This window comes from Amphiura filiformis, chromosome 11 (genome assembly GCF_039555335.1).
Source record: "Amphiura filiformis chromosome 11, Afil_fr2py, whole genome shotgun sequence".
Lineage (NCBI taxonomy): Eukaryota > Metazoa > Echinodermata > Ophiuroidea > Amphilepidida > Amphiuridae > Amphiura > Amphiura filiformis.
In genome coordinates, this window is record NC_092638.1 from 54013222 (window position 1) to 54039503 (window position 26282).

At 37.2% G+C, this 26282-nt stretch overlaps 1 protein-coding gene across 2 annotated transcripts; it reads right to left on the bottom strand.

The window, feature by feature from the left end:
- LOC140165010 (uncharacterized) lies at window positions 1-26008 on the bottom strand. 2 transcript variants are annotated; one of them, XM_072188420.1, is made up of 17 exons: window positions 25844-26008; window positions 17357-17447; window positions 16793-16923; window positions 16413-16452; window positions 15659-15820; window positions 14940-14981; window positions 14036-14308; window positions 12460-13464; window positions 11542-11620; window positions 10756-10899; window positions 8927-9618; window positions 8405-8607; window positions 7260-7505; window positions 6578-6763; window positions 5521-5596; window positions 4272-4358; window positions 1-3182 (listed from the first exon to the last, which is right to left on the bottom strand). In XM_072188420.1, exons 1-17 carry the CDS (start codon window positions 25882-25884, stop codon window positions 3072-3074), a joined length of 3609 nt encoding a protein of 1202 aa, XP_072044521.1. In that variant the 5' UTR covers window positions 25885-26008; the 3' UTR covers window positions 1-3071. The 2 variants fall into 2 exon arrangements, with proteins under 2 accessions (XP_072044521.1, XP_072044522.1); XM_072188421.1 differs by lacking the exon at window positions 5521-5596.
- Between the last annotated feature and the right edge of the window lie 274 nt (window positions 26009-26282).

A 26282-nucleotide genomic window follows, 5' to 3' on the forward strand; every position in this document is an offset into this window, starting at 1 on the left:
TAGTTTAATCGATTCTTATTGCTATTTTATTTATTATCACACACATTTGTTCATCAAAACTAGAATAGCACTTTTGTATAATGCAAAACACACATGTATCAATAAGCAAACAACTATAATGCTCCTCTTGATGTTGGCATACTATTAAAAGTAACCATCAGACAAAAATATGTGCTTTTTGTGCACTGATACTAAAAGGTCCACTTTTTTCCAAAATCTCCCCAAAATGCCCAAATATTAATGACGTGGTATTAAACTCTAATAATTGACCAATGTGTATGTTTCCTCGAAATTTAAAATCAACAGAATCTAAAGCAGTATTACATAATTATGGTCTGTGACGACTATTATATTACAGCATACTGCCGAATAACATTGAACTATAAACCTTCTGTGCCCCTTTGTATTATTCTGTCTGTAGAGGGCGATGTTATCACTTTTTTTTACAGTGAAAAGCTGCTTTGTCTTGGTCAATACTAGCTCTTTGGCAGATCTTGCAAGAGCTGGTAAAGCACATCACTTAATAGAGAGGTTTGGTCTATAGTTATTTGTTATTTGGCACTTTGCACAAATCAGTCAATGGGCTATTCCAGTTGACATTCATACAACCCTATGAAAGACATGACCTTAATCTTCCACACAGTGAGTGAGATTTTCAAATGGAGTAACCTGAATGAGTGACTCTGTTTGAAATCTACGCCCCCTGTGTGGGAGATTAAGGTCATGTCTTCCATACGGGGTGTGGATTTCAGCTGGAATAGCCGAATAAAAGTGGCTATTCCAAGAATATCACTGATCTGCATTCTCCACACAGTATACTTGAAACATGTACATGATTGTATGAGCATATACAGATGATTTGCCCATTAATCATGCTTAATAATATCCTCAAAATGTTTACTCCAGTTTAACAAAGATATCAATCAATGTACAAAGTAATTATATACAAGAAACATGTTTGTACAATGAAAAATGTGCTATTTTCTATAATACAAATTCAAAACTAGTAAAAAAATAAAATGAATTTATGATTAACTAGCACAGCCTCTTTTGTGGAGTAATTTAAGGACTACCTAATAGTCTATAAGACTAAATATTTCAACAAATGCTTAAATGTTTCTTTTTTTTTTATCTATCATCATGATCTGTATTTTGCATGAATATGATTAAATATATCAACTGTTACAGCTCCTAGAACAGCATAAGAATGATCCTTAATTAAACAAAAAAGTGCTTGATCTAACTTAAATACTTCGTAATTCACAAATAAACAATATTTGCCCATCATTAAGTGATGTAAGAACCAATAACCAACATATAAATAAAAATATCAGAATATTTGGAAGTACTTTATATTCACAGGACGGAATGCGATAATCTTAGAATACAATATGAAGCCAAACTTTATCCTAACCCTGGTCTTAACATCAAATAGTTTTAACATAATCTTGTTATATCCACTAATTATTGACTAATTAAGACCATAAATCTTAACCCAAAATTTGGACACATTGCATTTTCTTCATTGTAATAGTACATGTACAATGGTGTTTTCAGCTCAGTTCAGCCAGTTTACTCATCAATGAAGATGACAACAATTACAAACATGGGTTCTGATTGTCAAAAGGACAAAATGATAAAAAATCAAATAAATCATCATAATATTCATATTGATTGTCACAATTGTGAATTCTACAAATTTACAAATCTGATGATTGTGAAATTATTGAGTACAATTCTTACTGAAAACATGATTATATATATATGAATCAAACAATATATGGACCTTGAGTGCATGATTTGAAAGGCTTGAGTAGATTAAAAATCTAAATGAAAACATGATTTGTATGATTATATGAATCGGACTTAAGTCTTACTATATGTAGACTTGTAGAGTGCATGATTTGCAAGTCTTTGGTAAAAATCTTAATGAAAACATGATTTGTATGATTATATGAATCAGTCTTAACCCGAGTCTTACTATATATGTAGACTTGTAGAGTGCATGATTTGAAAGTCTTTGGTAAAAATCTTAATGAAACCCTGATTTTTGAAAAATCAAATTTAAGTCTTACTATATATGTATTGTCCAAGATGTATCATATCACTCATTCATAAATTCTAGATTTTCATTGGTTGATTGCCATTTTACCATCAGCGTCTCTGTGTGATAGTTTTTACCATCACAGTGCTGCACTGTAGTGCGTGTGCGACAGGCCGTGTAGGCCGACTCTTTGACTCACCGATTTAATTATAGGGTGGACACAAAAATGAGAAGTACTAGTATGTCATGGCAAAACATAGTCTTCTGTTGATGAAAAAAATATATTTCCTACCTTAAAGAATTTATGTATGAGTGATATAAAACAGTATTAACTGTCTTTAATTTGTGCAATGGTCAAAATATAATCACTCATTGAAAGATGTATTGTTCCGTTTTCCAGCTTGTCGGTCGAATGGAGTATTCCATTTTTTCACCTTGTGATTATATGTCGACCATCACACTCATAGGCAGTTAATATTAATTTTGTATACTATCATGGATTACACCATCTTATTGGAATGTTTAAAGCCACTATTAAAAAAATTCTTATTTCCCATAGAAATGGAGAGACACCAACTACTGTTTATAGCATGGAGCTCCATAACCAAATACTCATGGAATGTATTCATGTGAAAGACTTAATTAAAAGAATAAATACTTGCTGTCATAGACACCATTGTGGAATAAATTAGTGTTGGACCCAGGAGAGGTGTGGTTAATGGCTATTTTCACACCATTTGTTCCCCTTTGAGGGAGGGGAGGGAGGAGAGGGGAGGGGAGGAGAGGGGAGGGGGAACAATATCACATGTCACTCTGGACAATAAAGTTCATCTTGCTCTTCTTCTCATCTGTCACCCAGGGGAGGGGAAACCACCCATCTCATGACACACCATCTACACAAATGGGCTTGAATTGAAATGGATTATACCAGACTAAACTGACTTAATGTCAGAACAAGTTTGGCAATGTGAACAGTAGTTCTTATGGCATCATTTGTGAGATACTTCATCATCCCATGCAGTGCTAGTCATGCTTGCTGTTCTATATTTTGTGCAATTTCATCTTGGATACTCTCCAGAAAACTCTTGCCTTCACTGCTCATTCTCGTCTGCTGCTCATGGAAAGACTTCTTCCGAACCTGGAAAAGTGGAGAAAGAACAAATTCCGAGTAAAATGTAAGTATAATTTATACCTGGGTTTCCTTTTCATAAAGTTTGGTGTATGTATTTATTTATCTTATTGGAAGGTGGTAAGTTTTCAGAATCTAAATATCACATCTCCAGTCTCCACCCATACCAAGATCAGCTCCCCCTCCTAGCACATATGCTAGTTGTATAGACCACTTGACATGTGACGTCATTGCCCGGCAGTATATGTGCGAATTATGGCAATTTCTATTGTTCTATGCCCTGCAGTGTGTGTACGCATCGTAGTTTGCTCAGGGCACGTGCATTTTAAATCGCCCACCACATTTCATATAGTACAAGAAATCCATTGAAAAGTGTAGTGGTTCGTTCAAGCATATCGATAGATCAGTCCCTCGCCTTTGTTGATAAACAATGATGTCTAGTGGTCTATACCTATAGCTTGTATCAACACAGCTTACCATGCATTATTAAACACATCAGGCACCTCCATTTGAATGTCATACACCCTTTGTAAAAGATTCATCCTGAATCTTCCACAGAGGGAGGGTGTATTTCAAATAGAGTTGATTAATATACCAATTCCATTTGAAATTCATACTCCCCCTGTGAAAGATAATTCCAAAATCTTCTACAGGGGTAGTATGATTTGAATTGGAATAGCAAATTTTATGTTATTGACTTGTAGATACAGCATTTTAATTTTGGGGACAGGCCAATTCAAAACACATGTGCCTCAAAAGTAAAAGGCTTTCTGGACAGACTGATTCAAAAACACTCATCTCCCAAGTAAGAAGGCAGTATCTATTTAGTAACATGTTTGTAGATACTGTGTTTTTACTTTGAGGCCAGACAGAGTTGGGTAACTTCCACTTGAAATACTCACTCCATTTGTAGAAGATATCTTCTACATGGCTTTACCTATATAGGTAAAGCCATAATACAGGGGGAGTATGGGTTTCAAAATGATTAAACCTGACCAATTACATTTGAAAAACATACCCCCCCTGTGAAAGGTATTTCCAAAATCGTCCACAGGGGTAGTGTGAATTTCAACTGGAATAGCCAATTGAGTGACTTACCAAGAGTTGTCTCTTGTCCTTCTCTTCATCCTTGTCTGCCACATCTTCTTCATTTTCTCCCCTTGATGAAGGTCGCTCATCCCCAGACTGTTAAAAGAGAAGAAATTGATGTTAGAGAGAGGGCTGGTTTAATGGAAAGTGTAAAATCACTCAATTAGACCAAAAAAAAATTGTTGTGTTGCCCTCAAGTGGGAAAATGGGAAATTTGGGTCGGACAGTCAGATTTTTGTTTTTTTAAACCTTCAGTTTTTAAAAATCCCCTCAAATATTAAATAATGCTTCTTCAATTAGGGGACATTTGTCAATTTTGACTTCTGGGTACCTGTTAGACATCAATTAAAGACTGGTCTTTCAATAAAATATTAATTTTAAGTGAAAAACATTGAGTTTTTGAACAAATCTGTAAAAAATCATCATCATTTAGGGTCGGACGGTTGAGGGCAACACAACAATTTTTTTTGGCCTTATACACCGCCACAGCAAATATTAAGATAGCAGTTAGATGGACCATTACCTAAACACTCTATAGCTTAGTTTGCTAAAATGGCCAAATGACTTATTTTATGCATGAAACTGGTGATGTGATGTGGGAAACTTAACTACAGTCTGTATCATCTTAAGTTTCTTTTAAGTCTTCAGTGGCAGATTCGAATCGTGCACGCTAACCTAATTCCGCAGGGCATACACACGCATAGAAGGGTGATTTATCCGTACACTGGCGAAACAACTGCGTAAACGTACTGATCTGCCACTGCAAATTCGAATCTACCACTGCGAAATCAACATGGCGTTACTCTCAAACTTGAGACATTTCAAGTGAAGCAGTAACTACCAGTACTTTTGAAAAGCCACATCAGAAACTCTTTTGCTCACTTCACAAGTAACTAAAACTTGGCAAATTTGTACCAGCTGAATTATATTTTTTATAATCACGAAATTTTAGAAATTTTGGAAGGGCCAAAGAAAAGAAGCTTGAGAGATATCATAAATGATTACAGTGCACTATGAACATGCTGCAAAAACAAAACATGCAACATTTGGTGAAAATGTCAGTTAAAATCAGGTCACCTCATACATATGTGCTTAAATGAACAGGCAATATGCATGATGTTTATTGCCATTTTTAGGTTATAGTGAATTTGTACACAAAATAAAAGATATGGTTTTGATGAACAATATGATGAAATGAATAAGTTATATAGAAAATTTCTTATGAATGTAACTTATAGTTTTATGTTAATGAATTCACCTTGCTATCTTGAGCCCAACCCTCAGAATCTGTTGTTTTCTCTGGGTCAGCTGGTTGCGAGCTCATACTGGGGGATCTGTGCATGTACAAAACACAGCAATATTAGGGGTGTAAGGCCTATGAACATCTTGAGGTACTGTCAAAACTCTGAAATGGGTATTTAGTGTCAAAGATAAATTGATATGTTTGCCCTAGCATTATTTTTAACAATCTCCAATGTTTCATAAAGTCTTTTCTTTAATTTCATGTTAATTCTTGACATTTGACCAAGTGACATTTGTGAGTCTATAGTGTAACCTGCAATATGGTTAATTTTTGCATATTGTGTACTGATGTACATGGACTTTGAGATATATTAATACTTGAGTCTCAGCATGCACTGGAGTACATTGTTCGGTGGTTTTCTATTGATCCAATTTTATAAAGTGCAAAACATTGACTGTATGGTAAACAGCAGGGTTAGTGTGGGTTTCAATTTGCCTCATAACTTAACTTCACAGGGTTTGTTTGAAGAGGAAGCCCCACCAGAGCAGTTCTTCTGGGGTGATCCAAACCTACCTGGTTATCATATTAATCAGTAACAAGGTTATCTCTGAATTTGACAGGTGCTAATTGATCTTTTAATGTTATTGCATCAATTAGAACCTGTCAAATTCAGAGATAACCTTGTCACTGATTAATTTGATAACCAGGTAGGTTTGGTTTACTGACCCGAGAAGAACTGTTCTGACAGGGCTTCCTCTTTTAAGGGAACACAACTATACAGTCATTACAAATTAAAGTAATTTTAAGAATAATTATGAATAATTACGATGAATATTCATCAAAAAGATACAACTAAAACAAGAACACTAGTTTAACTAAGAAAAAATAATATACAGATGACAGTGCCGGTAAATGGAGAGTTTTGTGAATACAACTAAGAAAAAATACATTGAATATTTACATCATGCCACAAATGAGGTGTATGCATAACTAATCACATGCATGCATAATTAATTAGGTGCATGCATAATTAATTAGATGTATGCATAATTAATTAGATACACTAGCTTACCTGCTTCTCAATTGAGCCAATGAGCTATCAGATCTTGTCAGCTCTTTACGACACGATTTGAGGAATGCCTCTACTTCTTCGTGCTGATACTCTTCTGCTAGGTCTTGTGCTGTACGACCCATGTTATCGATGGCGTCCAGAGGGGCGCGGTTGCCTACCAGCCATTTGCAGCATTCTGTGTGACCACTGTATGAAAGGACAATAATATCATGTTATTGCACATTACGTGATTAACCTTTCAAAAGGACATGGGCTTTTACCAGGTGTCAGTACATAACTGTCTTATCTCCATTAGGTCTCCTGGGTAATGTTGTGTATGAATGCAATCATGATTTTTTTAGGGTCATTTTGTCTCTTCCAGGGAAAAAAAATCACGACGACCCTGGTTGGCAGGAACATCCCATCATAGAACAGGGTTTTTTGATCGCCTAAGATTTTGACAAAAATGTATCCTTTGTTTTTAAACTAAATTTACACCCATTTTGAACAACTCTCCCTAAATAAGTTTCCGACCAAAATCAGAAAAACTACCCTTTATCTTGAAAATCAATGTTTTTGAACCCTAAAATGTGTAATGTGGTTTACTGGCCTTGTAGCAAAATAAACACCTTTTCATTTTGTTGTTGTTGTTGCCATACATGTGCACAGTGTACCCCCCTATCAATAGCTTGTAACTACTTACCTCATAGATGCTAAATGTAAAGGCGTCTGCTCATCAACAGTTTTTGACGACAGCTCTGACCCCATAGCAGCTAATACCATAATAACATTAAGGTGTCCATTCATTGCAGCCATATGGAGAGCAGTGTACCCAGTAGGTGTTAGGTCTTCTAGTTTGGTGTCGTTAGCGGCTAACCATCTGACGATGTCTAGACGACCACGGGCAGACGATATGTGAAGAGGTGTCCAGCCTCGTTCATCTGGAGTACTGGGGAGGAGATAGAAGACAAAACATAAATGTTTAAATGAACACACCAAAAAGTAGAGTTCCAAAAATTTCAACAAAATATATTGTTTTTAAAGAATTAAATAAAATTGTTCTTAAAGAATTAAGTAAAATTGTTTTTAAAGAATTAAATAAAATTGTTTTTAAAGAAAACTTTCTTGATCCTCAATGATGCGGATACATTAATTATTCCAGCTAGACACTATATCAGCATGACACTCAACCAATTTGAATACAACCATACCAACTATCTACCAATCAAAGCAGGCACCCATCATTGCAATGAAACAGGCTCAAACGACCCATCAAACTATTTGCCCCTGGTGACTAAAACCTGATTTCTGAAGCCCACTGGGGGTTCATCAGGGAGTTTTTTTAGTGTTCCCATCAATGTCGCAAGTGTTCCCATCAATGTAGTCAAGCTTTCGTCAGATGTGGCTCTGACTTCATCAGGAAAGAGCCACATCTGATGAAAGCTTGACCAATTTCACACAGTGACTGGCTGCACCAGTACTGTAGTTTTCACACATTAACCAGCTGCACCGGTAATGTGATATCCGACGGCGCACTTGAATAAAAATCAATTGTTATGGAACCCGGTCGTGAAAGCCTATCCACTTAACCATGAGAAATACCTGCCTATTGGTCAAAAAGAAGTTTTCATTATCAATTGGCCCAATCAGCAACAATGTTAGAATAATTTCACCATGCAAAAAATTGGGTTAAATTATTTGCAAAGCTCCATTCTGATTGGTGATTAAAATGAAGATATCATGTAATTGACCAATCAGCGGCAATGTTAGATCGCCAGGTAGTGCTCAGGGGGTTAAGCCCTCATAAAGCAATCAATTATGATCCATTATGTACACCATGATACTTACTGTTTGAGCTTAGCATTGTGCTGTACAAGTACTTTCACCCTGTCCAGGTTGCCATCCTTACAACATTCATGTATCGATGGTCCCTGAAGTAGTCTCTCTTCTGCTTGTCTTTGTCTCTCTTCCTCCTCTTCTTTCTTCCTCCTTTCCTCTTCTTCCCTTTCTTTAGTTTTCATCTGTTCTTCTTGATTAGCTTTCATAGCAGCCTACAAAAGAATACAAATATGATTAATATTTATTACACTACTATTGATGATGTGGGGTGGGGTGGAGGGTGCATGGATGCTGGTTTTGCTATACCTTCACGGATTCAAACTTGAAACGACTGATTTCCAAGAACCTATAGTTAGGTATCTACAAGGAGTTCATGTGTATCCCACAGGACTTGACCAAACCAACTTTGACCCTAGGCTTTGTTAGCTTCCTTTTATGGTCATACCCAATGTCCAAGTATGTTCCATGACAATTTATTTCATGTCAAAGTAACATCTTAGGTTTCAAATAATGCCTTAGTTATGTTCTCACCTTGAATCCTGCCATATAATCCTGTTTAGCTTTGGCACTATTTTCCTTCCTGTCTTTTCTGTCACTACCCTTGCTTGTCCTTTCTGATCTAGACTCTGTTGCAGTCTCACTATCACCAGAAGATGAAGATAAAGAAGTTGCACTTGAGGTTACTTGACTTGAACTTGTTGTGATACTTGGTTCTGTGGTAGAGTCTAATTTAGGGGTCAAAGGTTCAGAGTGCACAGGTGGTGCAGCAGCACCATCAGGAGTGTCTTTATGACCAGAACGATCTTTGTAGCGACTACCATGACTAGATCGCCCACCTCGACTATCACCATCAGCTTTACGATCATCGCCAGAATCACTTCCGCTTCCACTACTTCCACTGTCGCTACCGCTTCCACTACTTGACCCACTACTGCTTCCACTTCCACTTCCGCTGCCACTATCATCATCATCGTCACTGTCAGATCTGTCTGATTCGGAATCTTCCTCTTCATCTTCGCTTTCCGATTCAGAACTTGATGACTCGGGCTCTCTTGATCTGCGGCTTGGACGACTTCTTCCGCTTGCTTGGCTGGCTCGTTCCGAAGGGACTAGAGCTACAAAATGGCCGTCTGGTGTCTGTGCTAAATGGACATCATTGTCAGAATAGTCGCTGCTGTCTGGGCTTTGTTCTACGTAATCATCGTCATCAAGATCATCAACATCTGTAAATGAAGTGAGGAGTACAATTAAGTCAAGCAAAAATTGTTTGTCTAACTTTCCTCAATCAAATTGATTGTGCCTGATTTAAATACTTTAAACTGCCACATTGGTGATTGTAAACTAGAATATCATAAATCTATGCTTTTTTGTGTAAAGACAGAGACAAAATAATGATGAATGAATTGGTAGAATTTCACAGATGTTTGGAAGAAAACTTTGAACGATTTCACAGAACCTCAAGATTAAAACCCAGTTTTGTCAACCTTTTCAGGGAGCTTCTAAACATCTCCAAGTTTAGTACCTGGTTCTTGCCATCACTTCAAAGTCTCTTATATTTCATGTCAATGTCAGTAAATAAACCCCCACTCCTCTCCTTTGTTTTAAGTGTCCAAGGATTATACTATTCCTGGGTAAGGGGAAGTCCTAACACTGAGGTGAGGACATCATCCATATCTGGCATGAATGGGTTATTCCAGTTGAAATCTATACACCCCTTACAGAAGACATGACCTTAATCTCCAACACAGTGGGTGAAGATTTCAAATGGAGTCACTTGTAACTCCATTTCAAATTCACACTCCCTGTGTGGAAGATTGAGGTCATATCTTCCAGGTGGTGTATGATTATCAACTGGAATAACCCAAAGCTTTTCCAATAGTACACCCACCACATTTAGATACTCTCTATCCCTGGTGGTTTGATCAGGGATCTAACTGAACTTGGCTAGTTATTGCACGATGCAGAGCCTGCATGGGGATCAGGGTCTTAGGCAGGATTTGAAGGTTTGGGTGTGTAAATTCAAAAAACTGGCGTGTAAATTTAAGATTTGTGTACAAAGTATTAGGCCATGTGGGCAAAAACTGGGTGTGTATTTACAAATTTGGGTGTGTAAAACACTCCCTACACCGCTGGCTGCCTAAGCCTTTGATGGGATTGTAAATTTGGTACCAGCACAGCGTTTGCTATCAGAGTGCTGGCACCAACAGGCCTGAACAAGTGTAGCCTTGCATACTTTGCAATGCTGGATGTGTGCAATGCTTAAAATGCGTAAGAATTATGTGGCTCATGGCTTGCATCACTTTACCTACTGCTGGAGGGGCTTGTAGATCCCATATTTTCTTATCCCTGGTTTGACTTACCCATGATAACATTTGTGACAGGTAACGTCCTCACTGTCCTGCCATCTTCATTTTGAGCGGACATCCATCGATCACAAGTGAATTCATATGTAATGTTATTTCCAAACTCGTTAACCATAACCTTGGCTAGATACCAGCCACAACCTGATGAGAAAACATTGAATGATGAATGATTTAATTAACTCAGATCTAGGGTTGTAACATTTTTTGATTTCAATAATATAAGCTTGCACACATATTGGACACATATCAGTTACCTAACTAATTTTAAAACTGTGATTATATTATTTTTAAATGTCACAAACCAAGAAAGATACAAAAAAAGGAAGAATGAAATAAAGAGAAACAATTAAGGAAAGGGCAAAAGAAAGAAAGAAAAAAAAGAAAGAAAAGAAAGTAAAACAGAGAGAAAAATAAAGAAGAAGAAGGAAGAAAGCAGAGAAACAGATACAAAGGAAAAAGAAAAGGAACAAGGGGGAAAGTAAGAAAAAGAAAGAAACAAAAAAACAACAACAGAAAAGAAGACTTTGTTTTATACAATGTCTACAAATCATTACGACAATGCAGGGGTTAAGTTTTGAAAATAACAGGTGAGCTACAAATCTGGAAATGCTAAGTTGGGCTGTCAGGTGTGCTATTAAATTGCATTCGGTAATAAGTGTAGGAATTGAGGTGCACTATAAATCGCACTCAGAGAGGCTATTTCAAATGTGCACTGCAGTGGTGTTCGATCGCACCTTAAAACTCAATCCCTGATGATGATTGCTACGCAATTCATTCACTCACCTATATCATTCCTATTATGACCAACAGATATACACTCCAATTTGCCAACATTGTAAGACTCCACTTTGAACACATCGATCTGAAAGGAATGGTGAGAGAAAGGAAAGTTGGTCAGCAAATAAAGAACAGATTGATATTTATTGGGAAGCATGAACTCCAACTATTGTAATTTGTAATTAGTTATTGCCTCCACAGGCCATAAGGGATGGCTTCAAAATCCAACTCCGGTTGACTGGCGGTGTTCTGGCAGAATCGGTGGTTGGACCTAGTTTCTACTGTTCAGAATATTAGAACGTGGTTGTGGTTGGTTCAGTCAGGACACCGGCAGTCGAGAGTTTTGAAGCCATCCCTGACATATTTCTTCAGAGTAAATGCACACATCATACTGGTTCCACATGCTCATCTTGTGCTCATAAGTTTGTAAGACAAAGAATTGATATCACTAGCCAAAGTACTGGATGTGCTCAGAATCTGTGGTGTTGACCTTGCCCTAAGTTTGACTCATTTAAAAGTAACATTAACAAAACATGTGCAACTAGCCACACACAATTGCATCTGTTCAATAAAACAATGGAATACGGACATATGGGTGTAATTTGAAGGTTATGCTTTGTTTGTGGACTTAGTCTGTGGCAAGTCTGTGATTGAATCCCATGCATGTATAAAGATGTTGAAACCACAAAACTCATTTCCACATTCTATCTAGTTATGCAATAACCTCTATAAGACCACTTATTTGATTATAGTGATACCAATCTCAAAAGAAAACTATTATTATAGCATTGGTCCACATCCAAGATATCCCTACACTATACCATATCATCATAGTATAGTATGACCAATAATAATTGAACATACCCTTAATGTTGAATCAGGATTCTTAAAAAATGTATGGTAAAGAAAAAAATCATTACTAACCTGTCCCTTCTGAAACTTCATCCTCCGTACATCTAACTCGTCTGTCTGTTTCAGCTTGATCTTCCCTGTATTTCCTCTCTCTCCATACAATGTGATATGTATGTCCGCTTTAGTCCCTGCACCCAGAAGATCACCAGTATGGATGGCTAGTTCATATATAGTCCTTTTACCAGACTTCAGTTTAGGCCCATGCTTCAGATAATCATAGTTCACAAATGGTGCACGAGTCTGTGAGGAAGAGGGTGCGGTTGAGGGTGGTGGTGAGGGCGCATCATATTGAGTGCTAATTCCTGGTGACGCATGTATAGTTTGGGTACTGATCTCCAGGGGTGGTTTTGGAGGCTCGCATTGGATACCGATCTCCGGTGGTGGTTTGGCAGGTTCACATTGGATCCCGATTTCATGGGGAGGATCAGGAGGCGTACACTGGATACCTATCGACGGAGTGATGATCTCAGTCTGCGTTTCCATGTTATCTACTGGAGTTGTTTGAGTCGACATCTCTGGGTATGTCTGTGTTGACATCGTCGGTGGTGGAGGGATTGTTTGTGTTGATATGGTCGGAGGTGGATCGTAAGTCTGCGTGCTTAACGTAATCGGTGGCGGTTTTGTCTGTATGGCCATATCTGCTTGATAAGGATCAGTCATGCATTCTTCATCATCACCACGCCTCGTCTGTGTCACTTGTGTGTTGTCCGGTTTCTCTACAGTCTGCGTACAGATTTCCCTCCCAGTTTGTGTACACATATCCATACTGTATAAATTTGGATCTTCTTGACTCACTGAAGCAGCATCTGCATTTGAGTCCTCTTCCCTAGGGTCTTCTTCATCTGAGTCTATACCATCGTCAACTTCTACTTTAGACATTTGGATGTTGAGCCATTCTGGGGTTTGATGTCCTCTACTACCGGATACAGGGACTAAGATGTTCGTCATGCCGTTGTCCACAGACTCTTCATCGTAATCTTCATTCTCTGACTCCGATGATGAATAGTGCCTTGGCTCCTGAGTAATGGAATTGAAATAGAGAGAGAGTTTGATGATTTGTTTTGAAATTATATCAGTAAATTAGGATATATGGGTGGATGTTTCAGTTGTGCACCAACCAAAATACATCACATTGCTAAAATAAAAAAATAGCCCTCCAGAACATTGGCAAGGTTTCTTTTTCATACTTGAATTTTGCTCAGAATTTTGTTCTAGTACAACATCCTAAACCTGTGAATGCCATGTCAACCTCCCCCAGCTTGCTAGGAGATGCATTGAGTTATGATTTTCTTTCATTTCATTTCATTTCAATTTTATTTATGCACGGGAAAGCCCAGCCCAGATGGTTGGGTTGGGCCTATTTTTAGGGTCGGTCGGGTTACGCCAATCAAACAATTCTTTTAGGCCTAATCAGCATGTACATAGAGGATGACCTTAATCTCCCACACAGGGAGTGTGAACTTAAAATGGAATCACCCATTCAGGTAACCCCATTTGAAATTCACACTCCCTGTGTGTAAGATTAAAGGCTATGTTTTCCACAGGGGTATGGATTTCAACTGGAAAAGCAGAATCCTCATCTACATACCTGTTTGTGTAGTTTTACTCGCTGACCATACATATCATAACCATATCGTGTTGAGCTGGGATCAATGCTCTTCAATCTTCCACCAGCTGACTTGGGTCTTCCTACCAGTGCTGACTTTGGTCTTGATGGAGATGATGTCCTCATGCCATAGTTAGATTTGGGTCTGTCTGGTCTATGAGGTACCATCTGAGTACTGGTGCTGGTGCTCATGATTCGTGGCAACTCATTACCGCTTGGACTTCTATAGATAGGTAGTGACTGAGCTGCTCTTGACTGATGAAGAAAAAGTAGTTGATACATTATTAGACAAAAGGCTTTGACACACAGTAAAGTAATTCTAGGTCCTTTTTATCAGGTTCTCCGGCAGTTTTTCACATCTGGATCATGCTTCAATTCTTTAAACCTCAAACTGTGACAACTGTAGCTCTTTAGCTACAATTTGGACAAAATAGTGTCAGCTCCACAGCCTATAATATGGCCCAATTTTATTTCCCTAGACACCCCAAAAAATATGTTGAAATTTCAGTTCTAAGTTCCCAAAGTTTGGTACTCCGCTCCGCACACCCCTAACAAAATTTAAGTTGATTGCCCCCCTTGGAGTTATCAGCAATTGCCATTGTTCCTTGCTAGCCCAGCAGTAGGCACGAGCATCTTGATTTTGTTCAGGACCTCGCCTAAAAACCTGTGCCACATCTGATATAGAACAATGAGAACAGTGTTGTGATCGAATGTAGTTCGCTCAAGCATATCGATAAACATTGATGTCAACTCATCGACACAAAATCATAAAACTTTCCTTTGACCCTTTGAAGATCAATGTTCCACTGCTTTGAAAACAACAAAATTTTAGAATATCTAGGTATTTATTTCCATTTAAGTTTTCATATATATGTCCATTACTTACCTTTGATGTTTTTGATCTTTTGCTTTCTAATGGAACAGTCTCCTATAAAAATAAATGACAGAATGGTTATTATGTCACCTCCCACTTTTTCCCTTCATAAAAAATAAACTTAAAGTAACACAATTTACAAAATAATTTGCAAAAAAGGAAAAAAAAATATTACAAGACCTTTGTCGCTATCCGAAAAGATTAAGATTATTGTTTTAGGGTTAGTTTTTAGGATTAGGATTACAGGTAGGATTGAGTGATTAGGGTTAGGATTATATGGTTTAGGTGGGGACCATACACTCAATCTTGAAGTGTCAATGAAAGTAACAAACATCAATGCCTCCACTTGTTCTTAAGTTAGAAGACAAGGTTGCTACTTGCGGCATACAAAGTAAAAGTTACAAGTAGGCATAACAATGATAACATACTCAATCTTAGGCTATTGATGGACGTGTTGATATTACGCTTTATTCTGTACAAAACAGGTATTGTTATAGAGTGCCATACTATGGGGTGTATGTATTGTAATGTACGAAAAAGTAGCCTGGGTTTGGAACAGTAACCTCAGATCTACAAGTAGGGGTCAAGTAAAGTGTCAGATACCTGTAGCTGTAGGCATGATGGTCTTAACGGCTCATATCCGACACTTTACTTGGAACCTTACTTACCGCGAGATCAATTTTGTTCAATAAAACATACAAACAAACAAATACACAAACTGACAAACTTACAGATGCAACCAGTAGCCTGGTGGCAGCATTGACCAGCCTCTCGGTCTCGCCTTTGGATAGATACGGGCCATGTCGAGATCTCATCAATAAGGGACCACCACGGAACGTGTTCTTTCTCTTCTTCGGGGATGATCTTGGTTTTACTAAGGTTGAATATGGAGCCTGGAAAGGGTAAAAACAAGTTATATTATAAATCCAATATCATTTGTATTAATTGAAACAAGGTTTTACATAGGGTGTGTCCATGACCATTGTCTTTGTTCGTTTTTCTAAGGTATTAAATTTGTTTTGCTTTATTTAGTATTGTATAATCGAAACATTATGTATAGGGTGCCACAACATCACGCTGTGCGTTTAGTGGCATCCTCATCCACTGCTCTTGTCATATAATTTAAAATGTTCCGCACTACTCTGTCAAAAGAAATTATTATTCTGTATTATGTTTACATGTATAATTGAATGGATGAAATAAAACTTAAACTGAAACATCAGTTCAGTTCAGTTATTCCCTCTGCATGGACATGCTACAAGAGGTAAAATTGTTTTGATTTTGCAGAAATCAATGGGGCTTTGAGTCCATCAAGTTATCCTCTGGGCACTCCACTGCTATTATACGAGATAGTTATAGCTATAACAGTTCTATGTGGAACCAAATATCTCCCCTCAAAAGTAAACATGCAAGCTGTCAGAATTCCAAGATCAAACCTGGTCAGGCATGCTGTGTTGCTATCATGAAAGAACAGCATATGCTTACCGTAAATTTACTTTTAGCCATATAGTTATCAACATCTTTCCTGTAAAAATAAGAAAAAAGTAAAATAAAGATAAGTATTTGTGAAATTAATTGTTCACGCATTGCCACTTTCGAACTGTTTTACTTTTACTTCTTTTTAAATTAAAAAGATTAGGCCAAAAAAAAAAGAAGGTTTGTCTCAAAGCTCACAAGAAATTTAAAAACAAATGCGAAATGATTACAAACGCGCGCGCAAGCTTTGAGACGAACCTTTTTTTTTTTTTGGCCTTAAGAGGATAACCACAGAAGGACTACATTTGACTGTCTTTACAAATATCTGAAAACATCAAATTTGTGTCAATTTTTGTGGAAGTTGGGGGAGAAAAAGTGAAAAACCTTACCTTATCTTTGATTCTCTTTCGTTACGACTAGGTCTAGGGTTCATATTGTTCAAGTGTTTCTTCACTTCTGGATTACGGAAATAATGCTTGAGAGCTCTGTCGTGTAAACCATCATACTGTAGTGTTGGTCTCTGCATTAAGAAAGTTAACAATCATATGTTTGTCAGTCAATTTTTTTTGTCCCAAATTGTTTGTGACAACATTATAAAAAAACTAGTTTGAGAGTATGATTTTTACAGTTAGCTTTTCTTGATGTAGAGATATGAAATTGGGGAAGGTTCTTTTTTAATTTTGGAAATTCATCTCATTTTTTAAAAAATTGAAAAAAAAAAATCATGTGAAAAAATAAATTTTGTCACTCTTTTTTTAGCAAAATATAATGGTGTATATTATTGATGAAAATTGTTTTTGAAAAAATTAGAAAACCTTCCCTAGACTAAGACTTGTGCTTAAAACGATAGTGCAAAAAGTTTAGAGGCTTCTTATTTGAAAACATTACAAAAGGCAGTCCCTATTAGACTAAGTCAGAAATAAAATTATGTTGAAGTGATGAGCACTACTTACAGGTTTAAGAGTTGGATAGTGTCGTTGTGGTTTATCTGCTCCAGACAAGTCAAAAGCATCTTCTAATCTCTTCACTTCCATGTAATATTTCCTGCACAAATTGAATATAAACATTATACAAAATTATTAAACAAGGCGAAAGATTTAAATACAAGAATTACCGGTACTGAAGACTAGAGAGGAAAATTTCACATCTATTAATTACCAAAGGTGCACTGTATGTACAGTACTGTAGAAGTGGACATTTTTGAGTAGATGAGTACGGTACCTTTATTTTTACCTGAAAATAATCTCAGCAACAAGTACTATAGTGCACAGCGCTATGTTGAATAAAGGGGAAGTCGTGCGATTTGTTTGTTAAAAGCAATTTCTCAATTGATTTCATTACATTGGAAGGTAAAGATTGAAATAAAACATGTTTTCATTTTTTTAAAGACCGTTTAGTGCCTAAAATCCAAGATGACCGCCGTGATTGAAAATTTGCCATATTTTACTCATAAATTGCGCTTTAGTAGGATACAGAATGGAAGTCCCATTCTAGGGTTGAGTACAAGAAGTTTTGAAGGTGTTTCTTTATAGATTTGAGGACGCTGAATAAAATGAGAGGGTCTGCACCATCGAAAAGTGTGGGGAACTCTTGGTAGAGGGCGTTTTTCAAAATGGCCGCCAAAATCCCTTAAAATCACCATAACTTGGTCAGAGAAGCACCCAGCAGCACGATTCTGATGTCTATACCCATGTTTTCAGGGTCAAGGAATCCAATAGAGTCATTTACAACTGCCTTTGACCTATCGTTCCAAGATGGCTGCCAAAATGTCAAAATGGCCGCCATTGAAAATTAATTAACTATATCTCGGTGCAGAAAGTCCTAGAAGTATGATGCTGGTGTCTATACCCATGTTTACAGGGTCTAAAAATCCATTGGTATAATCTAAAACAGCACAGGACCTTAAATCCCAAGATGGCCATCAAAATTTAAAAATAACCACCACTAAAATCTAGAATTTAGCCTTATCTTATCTTATCAGTGGTTTATACGGCCCTATCCGGGGTTTGTGATCCTTACCTGGGGCTAAGATACCTTAACCTTAGCATAACGCAGTCTAAACCCCAGATAAGGTATCTAAACCCCAGATAAGGCGCCGTAACCCCAGATTAAGGGACATAGATTCCAGATAAAGCAGTCCAAACCCCAAATAAGGTGCCTTAACCCTAAATAAGGAACATAAACCACAGATAAGGCATTTAAACCCCACGTAAGGTGCCTTAACTCTAGATAAGGATCGTTAACCCCCGATAAGGGTCGTAAACCCCAGATAAGGCCCCTAAACCCCAGATAGGGCGCCTTAACCCCAGATAAGAGACGTAAACCCCAGATAAGAGACGTAAACCCCAGATAAGGCAGTTTAAACCCCAGATAAGGCACCTTCGCACCAGATAAGGAACGTAAACACCAGATAAGGCATCTAAATCCCACATAAGGCATCTAAATCCCAGATCAGGCGCCTTAACTTCAGATGAGGGACGTAAACCTAGGATAACACAGTCCAAACCCCAGATAAGGCATTTAAACCCCATAAGGCTCCAAATAAGGGATGTAAACCATAAGGGATGTAAAACCCCCAAAAAGGGATGTAAACCATACATAAGGCAGTCTAAATCCCAGATCCATTCTTTAGGCATCTAAATCCAGATATGGCGCCTTAACCCCTGATAAGGGACGTAAACCCCAGATAAGGCAGCCTAAACTCCAGATAAGGCACCTTAACCCCAAATAAGAGATGTAAATATAGGATAATGCAGTCGAAACCCCAAATAAGCTGCCTTAACCACTGCTAAGGGATGTTAACTGGGGATAACACAGTCTAGACCCCAGATAAGGCATCTAAACCCCAGATAAGGGACGTAAGCTCCAGATAAGGCAGTTTAAAAAACCCAAATACGGCACCTTAAACCCTAAATAAGAAACACAAACCCCATATAAGGCAGTCTAAATCCCAGATAAGGCATCTAAACCAAGATGAGGTGCCCTAACCCCAGACAAGGGACCTGAATCTAGGATAATGCAGTCTAAACCCCAGATAATGTGCCCTAACCCCAGATCAGGAACGTGGATCTAGGATAATGCAGTCTAAACCCCAGATAAGGTGCCCTAACCCCCGATAAGGGGTGTGAATCTAGGATAACGCAGTCTAAACCCCTAAACCCATTACACTGTTATCAATGGCAAAATGGCTGATTTCGGGTGAAATTTTCTCAAATTTAGAACTCTCACCTGCTTTAATATAGTTAAACGCCAAACGTTAATGATCAAAAATGATCAAAAACTCAACATAGGTTGAAATGAGACTTTTCTTATTTAAATGCACTGAACCGCAAACAAAATGGCAATGCACCCTCGAAGCTGAAAGATGCAATTAATTAGATAGGGCGCATATATGCTAAAAGGTGTCATATAATGAGAAAAATATACCATTTCGAAGCATCACAACCCAAAATGTACTTTTTTGGCAATATAACTTGGTCCCTTACAGTGATTTTAAACAGTCTTTTCAGATGCCACGCAAAACAAATAGTTCGTCATTTCCATGCACGCCCAGGCCTATTAGTGGTGTATAACCATGCACTAGTGTCATGAGTAGGTACTGTATCTGATATGTCGTCCATCTTGGACCTGGCAAGGGGTCTGGTTATATAAAACATTGTGCTTTTGGTTTAAAGACATACTTGGAAACGTGATCATAAAAACAAACTCATGCATTTATATACATTTAAGCAGTATATAAGCAGCCATATTGGTCGCCATATTGAATAATAATCATATTCTAGAATATTAAAGTTATCTTTGAGTGCATGACACAATGCTAGTCCCAGTGTTTGAAATTTAGATTTTGAGCATACTTTGAGAGCGGTATATGGCTTTTTTTTGCATTTGTCAGTCAGGTTTACAAGATTTTGGTGGCCATCTTGGATTTTACCACTTACCCTGAAATATTAAATCTTTCTTTGAGTGTCTGACACAAGGCTACATAGTTCCAGTGTTTGAAATTTACGTTTTAGCATATTTTGAGAGCGATATATAGCTTTTTTTGCATGTGTCAGTCAGTTTTATAGGATTTTGGCGGCCATCTTGGATTTACCACTTACCCCGAATCTTTCTTTGAGTGTCTGACATAAGGCTACATAGTTCCATTGTTTGAAATTTACATTTTTAGCATATTTTGAGAGCGATATATAGCTTTTTTGCATGTGTCAATCAGTTTTATAGGATTTTGGGGGCCATCTTGGATTTTACCACTTACCCGAAATATTAAATCTTTCTTTGAGTGTCTGACACAAGCCTACATAGTTCCAGTGTTTGAAATTTACATTTTTAGCATATTTTGAGAGTGATATATAGCTTTTTTTGCATATGTCAGTCAGTTTTATAGGATTTTGGCGGCCATCTTGGATTTTACCACTTCCCACGAAATAAAAAAATGAAAACATCTTTTTTCCCATTATTTACCCCCACAAGAGATAAAATCAAGTGAAAGTTTGCTTTTAACACCGAAATCACACGACTCGACATAGTGCTGAGCACTACTAGGCCAATCTATACTTTTTGAAAAAAAAACACTCTCCAACATTAAAGCCTTAATGTACGATCTTTTTTCAGAATATACCTTTATTTTTTTCAAAACCGATTGTTTGGCATTTGTAATACCGGTACATACACATGTTCCAACTTACATCTATAAGCAAACTGTCAAATTCGCCCTATTTGTAGTAAAACAGGATGATTTTCTGTTGGTCCGACATATTATCATAATTGTTCAGATTATGATAATATGTCGGAACGATCGCAAATCTTAATCTCCTACAAAGCTAGTTTGGTTATGCTCCCTCCACACATGGGAGGGAGCATAATCAAACTGGCTGTGTAGGAGGCCGCACTCGCCGTCATAATCCAAAAAGTGCGAGATATTTCGAGTGATAGAGGTGAAGTTTATGATGTTGTTTCTTTGCAAATTTCCAATGTTTGTTGCGTCCAAATGTATTGGGAACTTTCATAATGATTGCATATTATCATTTTGGAAGAAAAAAAGAAAAATCTAAAAATTTAAAAATATCGTACATTAAGGCTTTAAGGCAGCTAGGGACTATGGGGGTAGCACAGTAAACAGTAAACATAAATTATAGCTTTGTGAGCTGTACATCATTTACTACATGGCTTGCTTATTGTTTGGATACAAAATATTGAAGTATTTGTTCAACTTTATTTGAACAAATTGCTGGAGATGTTTTTTATTTTAAAATTCAAACTGTAAATTTTAAGCAGAGTTTTGTATCATGTTAATTTATAATACTGTAATAATAAGAAAACATTTATAAAGCAATTAGTGGGTTTTTAGCGGGTTCGCCGTCGGACAAGTTTAGAACTGTCAAGCTTTCGCCAGGAGTAGCTCTGACTTCTTCAGGACAAAGTACCTAAGAATGAGACATGTAGACCGCCCTTGTCTACTGATGACTCTGAAAAGAGCCGCTTGCTGAAGACTGCCCCTTGTCAACAGAAACTAGCAGATCTCGCCTATCTGCTGATTTTGTAAGTTTTGGTGGCTCTGAAAAGAGCCGCTCAATGAAGACTGCCCTTGTCTACAGAGAACTAGCAGATATCGTCTATCTGCCAAATATAAAGGTTTTGGTGGCTCTGAAAAGAGCCGTTTGCTGAAGACTGCCCCTTGTCTGCAGAAACAAGCAGATCTCGCCTATCTGCTGAATTTGTAAGTTTTGGTGGCTCTGAAAAGAAGTCCTGAAGAAGTCAGAGCTACTCCTGATGAAAGCTTGACAGTTCTAAACTTGTCCGACGGCGAACCCGCTAAAAACCCACTAATTGTTATGAATTCCCGTCGTAAAAGCCTATCCCACAATTTATAAAGCACTTTACAAAAAAAGGACCAGGGAGCATTGCAATTTGTATGACTTAAAATATCTAATATAAGTTTTTTATGATATTTAAGGATCACTAAATTTAATCCATAGGATTGACTAACAAGTCATTATGTGGTAATATCAATCACATTATCTTCAATGAATAAGGAGGAATTCATGATAATACATGAATTAGCTTTAAAAAAACTATGGTATAATCAATATTACAACACAATGCATGAAAAAAAAGTGCCAACTGCCAAGAGACTTCAACATTGATTATTTTCAGAGAAGTATGGCCATTGTTAGAAAGCCAAACTTGTATGTGAAACAATAAAGACATCTAAACATTGAATATAATTTGAATGGTAAATTATAAAACTGAATTTTTGTAAAACAGACACAATTACGTTAGTTGTACGGTACTGAAAGTCAATTTAAACTTTTGGAAATCATTTATTTACTGAGACTAGTATTAATTATTAAAGCAAGGTCTCAAGTATTTTTAAATGTGTACTTTCTAATTTAATGCATATGAGCCCATTGGATTGGGATTTAAAATCATTCATAAATAAAAAAAACAAATCATGATGTGAAAGAACCAACATTTTAATTAAAAAGCTGACAGACCATTGAATTGAAATTTTGTAAATATGCGCATGTGCAGATTCTCATTCTTACTCAGTCTCGGTTAAATATTATTATAAATCGGGTCCAACCCTATCTGACTGAAGAAATAACAACCAGTGTTTTTATTCGCTTACCATACCAGGTGCATTTTAACGGAAAAAAAAGTTTGAAATGAAGGCTGATGTGCCCATATTTTGGTGATAGTTGTGCTCTGTGGATGTTTTTCTTATCATCCAAGCATAAAATAATAAAAAATATTACACTTCTGACATTTTAGGAAGGTTTTTAGTTCCATGCACCAAATGACGCCACAGCATAGAGGCGCTGAGATGTAGGCTTTGGTATGGTTTACATCATGTTCAAGGCACCACTGCGAAAAATCGAGCCGCTCAACTACCAAAAAAATGCTGGTTCTAGGGCAGGGTTAGCGGTGACCTGCTGAGTCCAGGGGTCCAAATTGGCAAATAAAGGGGTCCAGGCATCTTATTCTACACAGACGTACAAAATTAAGGGGTCCAAATCACAGGGACCTGCCAAATCAAGGAGTCCTGGACCCCAAGACCCCTTAAAACGCTACCCCTGTTCTAGGGTAGTATATCATAAACTTTTGGAAAAATGGTGTTTTGAATGAACGATGACGTTATAACCATGAGAAAATGACGATTTCTTGGGTACCTTTTAACACATAAAAGAATAGGAACTTGATTTAGTGGTGTGATTCCATAATTAATACTGACACACAGAAACCACTGAAATTCAGTGCTTACATTAAAAGTATTATTATTTTATTTATGAAAATGAACCTTTCACGTGTTTACAAGTTTAGTTGTGTGCATGTGATCACTTCTATTCTCTGAAATTTACATCAAAAATACAGGCTAACCACCACTCACTAAGTCTAAGAATAAGTACTGGTAGATTTGTACAATACTCATAGTCTCATTTGACAATACCATGGACCATGGTCATACCAATAAACGTTGTTTTGCCCGTTTTTAAAGTTTGCGCTGCGAAGTAGGTAAATTAGGTAATTCTTGGCAAAGCTCGAACACTCGGAACACTAGTGGCTTCGGGATAAACATGCGTGGACATAGTATAGGTAACCTAGGCAAACCTTAGTTAACACATTTACTAGTCAGCTTAATTCGCCGAGACCGGGCCCCAACACAATGCATATTTACATAGAAATTTGAATTTTTTCGAGAATAGGTGGGTGAAGGAAACCTACATAAATATGTTTTCTATACTTCACTTGACCCAAATATATGATTTTTATGGTGATAATCAAGTCGCATATGGAATTTTAGAGGATTTTGATAGCAGTTCCATTAAAAAAAGCTGCCATCGCCATGAGACTAAGATCTAGAAACACCCCCGAAATGCCGTTTTGGGGAATTTTGCTAGTTGAATCATTTTGATGAAAGTCAATCTTTGACAAGATGTAACTTTGCTACGGAAAGTGCTATGAAAAAAAGGTTTTCAGTTTTGGCTTAGTTTACTCAAGGGCTTTAATTTGATATATAAAACGATGCAATTTGATGGCAAATTTGAATTCACCTAGGATACCTACATAGTATGCTATAGCGCAGTACAGAAGAAAGCATGCATGCGCCTTTAACATCAATTGAGTACACGCTTAGTACGCAGCATGGCCATGGACGCAACAGGTAGCCTACGTTTGAGCTTGGCTAAGAATTTAATACTTAGTTTATAGTTTACTTGTAACAATTTTGATACTGCTAGTGCTAGCTCTCGAGTTTAAATTAGTATAACTCTAGACTAGCTCGACAGCTCTACAAAATGAATATTTACAATGCTGCATCACGATCATCAATCATGCTCTCAGACATGATATCAAATTCAATGCACTGAGTATTTGTCTGAGCCTTCATCAATGAAGTTGACACTATTTCGGAAGAAGAAGAAGGGCTATCCAGATCCAAGAAGCTTATAAACACTGAAAAAGTTCCATTGGCATTTTAATATTGCATTGTCATTGCAACTGGCAAGATTTGAAAATTATGCATTTATGATTTTGCCACACTCATGCACTGACAGTAACTTAAAGGGGGGTAACCCTATTGGTTTTGGATATGGATTGTCTTTAAAATTACATAATAATATCAAATATCGCCCCTTTATGCTGCTTTGTGAAAAACGAGAGCATTTTCGGGCGTAAATGTGAATAAATAGCCAAATTTGCAATCCAATACCTTGGTATACGTGAATTGCATTCTGGGTAGGCAAGCAACAACAACCATTTCCGTTCAGATGATTTAATTTAATGCTGACATGCTGTACAATCAATGCCCGGCCCGTATTGAACGAAAAAATATTTGTTTTTTTCGTACCGTCTCAGAAAAAAAGGAAACAAAATATATTTCCCTTGCAATATGTACATTTCAAATGAATATAAAAAAAATTTGGGTTAAAAATGGAGAGGAAAAAAAAAACATTCCGACACCGGATTTTGAACCGATTACCGTACCTCTCGGTAGAAACATGAAGCGCAAGGCTAACCGACTGAGCTAATCGGCCCGCTGCCTCCTTCGTGGAAATTTTATAATTAAATACGGCACACCGTCTAGACGCGTCTCCTCAGCAGTTAGTGTGGTTCGCTTTTTCACAGAATGTGTATGACGCGAAACCAAAGTAGCTGTTGAGGCGACTGATATTACGAGCTATTTCGCTCATAATTCCCGCCCATGATCCAAAGTATTTACCATTGTTTACAAACTGGTATACCTGTAAAAGCCGCTGTGTTTCATGATTTCTCGAAATACATCGACTTGGAGCGCCAAATTTCAGGATAGTAATGAGAAAAATAGTATCTATTATGTGATACCAAAACCTCATCAACAATGAAAAAAATCGGGGGATGATGCTGTCGATCGGGTTACGGACCTTTAAGCTTATTATAGCCTATAATTACTGAATTGTACTCACAATTTCTTGGCTGTAGATTTGATAACATCTTGTGATGACATCTTGATTGCCTTTCTTAATAATGGATCACAATCGGAAATAATCTTGTTGTTTGGCAGCTGTGATCAACACCACACAACCGCGCGACACGCTATACAGCAAACCAATCAATCAATTATCCATCAAAACACAGCCACGCTTTGCTTACGTATCTAGGGCCGCTCAGCTGGCGTGTAAATAAACATATCCTGTCGCTACATTAAAAAAGTTCTCAACTTAATCCTTCTTTACGCATACTATTCACTTGCGAAAACATAAAGAAATATGCGATTGAAATTTTTGATTTTTCTGGTACAAGCATATATAAATTTGAAGTTCAAAATAATTTTTTAAATAGGATGAATACCTAATTAGTGTATGAATATTTAAAACTCGTTTCTAAGGACGGGACTTTATTACT